The following is a 6,509-nucleotide window of genomic DNA, read 5'->3' as shown; positions in this document are numbered from 1 at the left end:
AGGCCGGTGGTTCCCACGTGTCAGCCATCGCTTTGGTACTTCCCGGAACCTCCACAGCCACCGTTCCTCCTTCGCAGTACTGTGTGCCCTTTCCTTGCCTTGGGAAAGAAATGCAGCGCCGTTCGCCTCGCCGATGGAGTCCCTAAAACACTGTCATGTAATACTACATTTGATGTCTCCCATGACACGCGTGCGTGTTTTCCAAATTGCTTTAAAGCCTGCAAGTACAACCATCGACTTCTGTATGCAAGAGGGTGCAGTAAGAACAGAGCATTTTATTTTAAAATATCCTATCTGTTTTTCGTCTCTCCTCGTAGGTGGCAGCGCACAGTTGGCCCTAGGACGTCATCCTTGCATTTGTCACGTCTGTGTGGTCGTTCTTAGTCTCGTGCATGAAGGCCTGCGTTGTGGAACGAGAGATAAATTTCTTTCAGGTCAGTCGTGACATGATTTTCCTGTGTGGTGTAAAGAAACAGTGAGAAAAACAGTAAAAAAAAGGCTGGAGCCGGGACGTTTATTCCGATTTAAATTAGGGAAGTCGGCTGCACAGGACAATAATTCGAAGTTTCTAAGAACGCTCTGAGAGGGTAGATTGAGTTCCCGCGGTAAGAGGACGATTTCAGATTCCTCTTTCGTGCACCTCTAATGGGGATTTCTGTTTTGTGAGCAGTAATTGTTAAGGTACTTAATATTCTTGAAGCGTAAGTTTTCAGTGTATTCCTGGCTCTCATACTCACTCGGAGGGAATCGGTAACAAAGTAGGGCTTCGAGACGCCGTTATTCTGCTCGCAGTCCTCGCAGAAGCAGAGAAACAGGGTGTCCACCGCCACCTACGATAATAAATGCATGCTTGCTTTATTATTATGCAGATTGGCCTACGCTTATTGATACACTGCAAGATAATGTTTTTAGGTACGAATAGCAGGTTGGCTGAGAAACTTTTATTTATTTATTCAATACTGCCAGCCTCCATTTGGTGGCCAAGGCAGGAGCGGTACAAGGATATATCGTACATCGCGACAAAACAAAGCAAGTAAAAATGCGAATAAAGAAGCAAAAGCTAACACACAGTGTTTCATAGAAAGACAAAGAGCAAGATTATTTGCACTCGGTTACCTAAAAATGCAAAAGAAAGCAAACAAAAGAGCATGAATGAATACACTGCGCTTAAAATGACAATATGACAGCAGATAAAAAGACTTCTGATCTGTCAAACGGACCACGTCACACGGAAGCCCGTTACATTCCAATATCGTTCTTGGAAAAAAAGAAAACTGATACACTTTCGTTCGGCACCGTGGCACCATGATTGTCAAATTGTGTTTATTGCGCGTTCGTCGTGAAGTGTTGTATGCCATGTCGGTCTCCAAATGAATGTTTGTTAAGTTATTAACAATCCCATGCAACATTTTTATTCGGTGCAACTTGCGACGAGATTGAAGTGTCTGCACTTCAGATTGCCTCAATAGATTAGTAACCGAAACGCGCCTTCCATATGCGTTGTAGATAAATCTAAGCGCTTTCCTTTGAACGCCTTCAATGCGCTGTACATCTACTTGGGTGTGCGGATCCCAAACCACATCTGCGTATGAATTCATGAATAATGCATGAATTCAGGACTGAATGCATTTTATTTGACTTAACCACTGATAGGTACAGCCTTTGTCAAAAGTTTGGAGCCCAGGGGGTTTGCTTCTGAAGCACACTGTATGGTTCGTAATGCATCATCAGGGCTCCAAATTTGCTGAAGGTAAGAAGATTTCTTGTCCTGCCTCTTCCAATGGTTAGGAATACCACGAATGTTACAAGAGTCCCACTGCGAGGCTTAGAAGCAAGTCTCCTGGGCTCTAAACTTTTGACAAAGACTGTACCTTGCAGTGCTGCTATTGTTCTCGACGACGTTACCTCGAACCTAACGTGCAAATGGAATCAAGAGGAAAAGTCATGCTACCAGATATGCCTGCACATTGTTAGGTCAGTTATTTTTCTGGGGGAGAATATTTCAATGTATCTTTACATCGCAAGTCTGGAGTTCACCCTTCTTTGTTATAAACATGTCACTTTTTAACACGAAATAAATAAATAAAGCTTTGTCTTGTTCTTAGGCGTTACAAAATTAAAACCGCTTCGTAACCATACGCGGCCATCCAAGCACTGTTTGTGCAAGATGCATTCATCAAAAGTTTCGTTTTATACGGAGCTGTTGCGTGGCGCAACTAGCAAAACAAAAAAATAAAAGACCACAACACTCTCGAGGACTAAGGCGGCAATGCCATTGGCGTTACGCGAGTGTTTACTCATACAAGGCTGGTTAGCTTCGCTAGTCGGTACTAAATTAATATGCCTTTTTATGGAGCCCTGGAACAGGACACCAGGCCTAATTCTTCGTGAAACTCAGGAACAATATTGTTCCTGAGTTTCCTGTCAGAATTGTTCATAACCTGCCATATAGGTACTCAACTAAAAACTTATTTTCCAAGCACAAGATTATTAACGTTTCCAACCTTTATGCATATAAACTATTGCGCACCTATAAAATAGAACAAAGAAGAAGCATTACAAACATATCTGATTTAGCCCTAATTCAGTTATTTCAGTGCGCATACCCACGCCGTCGCAAACAACACTGTGTACTTCCTTTAGTCAGAACAAACTATGGACGCCAAATGGTAACATTCCAACTTCCCTCACTCCTCAATAGATTAATTACCGCAAACATTGACATAGGAAACATTAGCTGCTCTGACCTCCTCAACTACTTCATTTCCGAAGCCACATTTTTCTAGCTTTCACATTTTGAACTTGTATTTCATGTATTGGTTGCTGTTCTTTATAACAGGTTTTTTTTGTTATTGTTGTTGCTTTTGTTATTTCTTAAAGCCGCATTGATTTTCTGCACACGCTGGTGATTGTGTATCTGTCTGTTGTCTTTTTTTTTCTCCATCTCTCTCTTTTATTTTCTCAGAAGTGCCGTCGCATGCCACTGCCTACTTGCTGTACAGGGGGTGGGAACCTTGTCAAGCGATAACCGCTTTTATTCCCATCCCCTCCAACACTGTATGGTGATGGAAATAAATCATTATTATTATTATTGTTATATAACAATATTTTAGCATATTTCTCTAATGCTACCGCAAGATCTGTCTTAGGATAGCATCACTCGCTATTTCTTTTCGAAGTTTCTACTGCAGTTTTAAAGAGATGATTCGGTCACATCAAAAGCAAACTATATTATTGAGTTATTGCATTTGTTTAATTGAAAACAACCGGAGGAGTATGTTTACAGCCAAACGCATACTAAAACCCACACACACATTTAAAATATTACACTAAAAGCCACAACCCTGAACATGACGGAATTCAGGGCGTAACACAATAGACGAGTTGCTATTATTTTAGATCACTGACAGGAATGACTGTTTTGACGCCAGTGTAGGTCATGCGTAATAATAATGCGTAAATTCGAAACTTACGACGCGAAGAATGGTAGCAAGCGTCTCAGCGTTGCACAATTCTCGCTTCAAAGTCTGGCCCCAAATCTAGTGTGGTCTCAGGAGATTTCCATCACTAGCGTTCCACATAGCGCTTTTGCCCCCCCCCCACCCCTTTTTTTTTCTTTTTCTGAAGCTGTACTCCCATTGGTCTATGCAACGACCTTTTACAAGATCGTCCTTATCCGGGCTTGCAATAGGTGTGAAATGCAAAGTGTAAACTTTCCAGTAAAACTATGAATGTGCATCACGGGAGAGATTAAAAAACGGTGCTAAATGCGATGCATGGGATTACACATTGTGCCCACATGGCTTACCTCGTACAACGATATGCAAGCGTCAGCCACGTAGTAGGCAACACAGCCAGCTGCCATCAAGGGCGCCCAGACGTAAACCGTTGTCTGTGATTCCTGCCGGCAAAAAAACATCGCACACTGTTTCGCAGTTTGTAACACCTCGGAGAATTGATATCATGCCAGTATATCCATATATGTCTCCAGTATATCAATTGCGTTATGCCGCCTGTTAGAAGGCATTATAACCGTCCTGTGGCACAGTTGGAGTGATAAAATGCCGCAAGACACTTTGTGTGCACTTAAATTTCGACATTTGCGATGGCGACTATAGCTAACATGCAGGGCCATGACAGCATTACAGCAGGATGCAGTTGTAAATTTGTTGGGTTTGAACCCCACGTCTAATACGCGGGCGCTGAAATGAACTAGCCAGAAACGTTTTCATGACTAATTCATTTCTTAACCCCTGTGTTTCATGCCAAATATGCCGGTACCAGCGATCCAAGCAGTGAACGACTTAGGTTTCAGTCATGCCAAACGAGTGGAAATACGTTGTACCATAAAGCAGTGCAGTGAAAAGTGAGCCCGATTACTATCCACCTTGCAATAGACGTTGTGCCTTGGCATATTTTTTCGTTGCGCATGTAAGCGCCTAACCTCTAACCATCGCCTAGATAGCTGTGGGGCCTGTGAGATATTAAGTGAGGAACTCTCAGCGGTGCAATTGCTACCAGTGAGCAATCACAAACTCTGACCAAGGAGAAGGCCAGCGCGGATGCCTGAATGCCGCTATAAAACTAGGCTGAAGAGACCGAACCCGAGATATTTTTTGGGTGACAACTCCTGTACAGAGCGCAGTATGTCATGTGCCTTACAACACTACAGCGCAAGCAGCGAACTAACTTTCGCCAATCCTGTTTCATTCCACAGGACATCGGATGAAAATAACAATTGTAGAGTGATAGCAAAAAAACTCCCACACGTTTACCCCTCCTTCTGTGTGAAGTGAAGGAAAAGGCGCAGAACTTTTCTCTTTAATATTTATATCGCGGTTATTCATTCATGGTATTTATACTAGCGCACTATAGCGTTCCTTCCTTCGTCATTCCGGGTAGAGTCTAACCTTTATGATCCAGAGGCCGCTGAAGACGCTCAGCAGAGCCACATTGAACTTGGCCAGGAAAAGAAGGAAGGAGGAGACTGTGTCGAGCGCGGCCACCGGCTGGCAGTGGCGCTCCAGCAACCGCAGCGCCCTCTGGCCGCTGGTGCGGAAGCTCAGGCCGTGCATCGCTGCACGACGAAAATGCGTGCGAAAAATAGAAGATCGCTGAAGGTGTAATGCATCATTTCATAAGCGCATTGAATGGCACACCACCTTCCACCACGCCCTGTATAGGCACCCTGCACCCGCCAGGCACCGCCACCGTCGAGGCTGCGTTCAGCTCCCCCGTGCGGCCAGTTTCTCGTCCCTGTCAGGGAGGCTCGCCCCGCCACTTCGAAGGGATGGCGTCTGCTAGCGGCTGCCGCTGTTCGTCGAGGCGGGATTTCGACCTATTCATTCATGAGGCTGCAAAACTCTTTCGAGGAGCGAACGTCAGGAAAGGAACGAAGCTTTTTGAAGCAGGCCATGTACACAATGCGAAAGAGGCGGTGTCGTGCGACGGAGCGAAGTAGCAGCCCGGTGCATTGCGCAGACAAGCATCACTGCGCCACCGAAAACGATCAAATTAACGCTAAGAAATATTTCTATCTAATGCCTTTCAGCGCTGCACTCACTCATTTTTTTTTATGTAGCTATCTTCCAGTAGACAGCTTGTAGCCGCGAGCTGCAGTTGCAAGGCAGGCAAATGTAAACACGCTGCTGCCGTTACCGTGTTTTTGGAGCGGTGTGAAACGCTCTCCAAAACGAGCCACCCGCAAGCCTAGGGTGTTCCTGCCTTTAGAAAGGCTTACCCTGAACTTTCAAAGACGGCCAGGCGGTATAACAATGAAGGCAATTAGAAAACTCCAGTTTCTGAGCGAACGGCGAAAACTTGACTTCATAACATCCTCGTTTGCCGCACAGGGTGGAATACCCTGTTAAAACTACGCCTTGAAATGACGTGCCCATTGCGTAATCTGCCACTCATATTTTCTCTTTTTTCGGCAACTGCCAGGCCATTATCGCTACAACACGTGCGTCAGTATTTTGGTGATATGAGATGTCCAATGAATGAGCTTTTGCAAGCAGAAGAGAATGCAAGCTGCGGCGAAGCGCCTGTGCGCACTGAAACTCCTGCCGAAAACATAAAACTTCTTGACCGGGATTCTGGAAAAAAGGAGTATCCCGGCTATTTCATGCAGGATTCTTGCAGAAAGCTTGTGCTGAAAAAGTGGAATTTCATTGCAAGGTTTGTTTAATTTCTACGCATTTAGTACAAGTGCCCTGACTCTTCGACATTAGGATGTATGATTATTATACTAAATTATCACCCAGTCGTTCAGACGTGGAGGCGAAGATTTATCAGGAGCGTGTTGCCGTTGCCCCTGAAAACGTGTCTTTACTGTCGATAAAGACGCTGGACGTCAAGGCGCAGTGGAAGCGAGCAAGGATTCTGCACATAGCTGGAACTAAGGTAAACGATTATTTGCAGCGCAAAATTTGGGCTCCTTCCTAAGGTGTGACTACGGGCGAGTTTCGGCGTGGCTTTTTAAGCCCACATATCGTTGACAGCCAAGTCAA

The 6,509-nt window shown here is 44.7% G+C and overlaps 1 protein-coding gene across 3 annotated transcripts in view; it reads right to left on the bottom strand.

Moving 5' to 3' along the window:
* Nucleotides 1-255: 255 nt before the first annotated feature.
* Nucleotides 256-6,509, bottom strand: part of LOC149327789 (choline transporter-like protein 1) — an 85,603-nt gene continuing 79,349 nt past the window's right edge. For 2 of the 3 annotated variants that reach the window (XM_089563325.1, XM_089563324.1), the window contains exons 16-19: nucleotides 4,911-5,077; nucleotides 3,809-3,901; nucleotides 738-830; nucleotides 256-400 (exon numbers count right to left, since the gene is read on the bottom strand). In XM_089563325.1, coding sequence (XP_089419451.1) covers nucleotides 338-400; nucleotides 738-830; nucleotides 3,809-3,901; nucleotides 4,911-5,077 — 416 coding nt within the window. In that variant the 3' untranslated portion in view covers nucleotides 256-337. The remainder of the gene's footprint in view (nucleotides 401-737; nucleotides 831-3,808; nucleotides 3,902-4,910; nucleotides 5,078-6,509) is intronic. The other variant, XR_016286262.1, reaches the window with a different exon arrangement.

Source organism: Amblyomma mixtum, chromosome 10 (genome assembly GCF_055824585.1).
Source record: "Amblyomma mixtum isolate Tamu chromosome 10, ASM5582458v1, whole genome shotgun sequence".
NCBI lineage: Eukaryota > Metazoa > Arthropoda > Arachnida > Ixodida > Ixodidae > Amblyomma > Amblyomma mixtum.
This window is presented reverse-complemented; position numbering and strand designations above follow the sequence as displayed.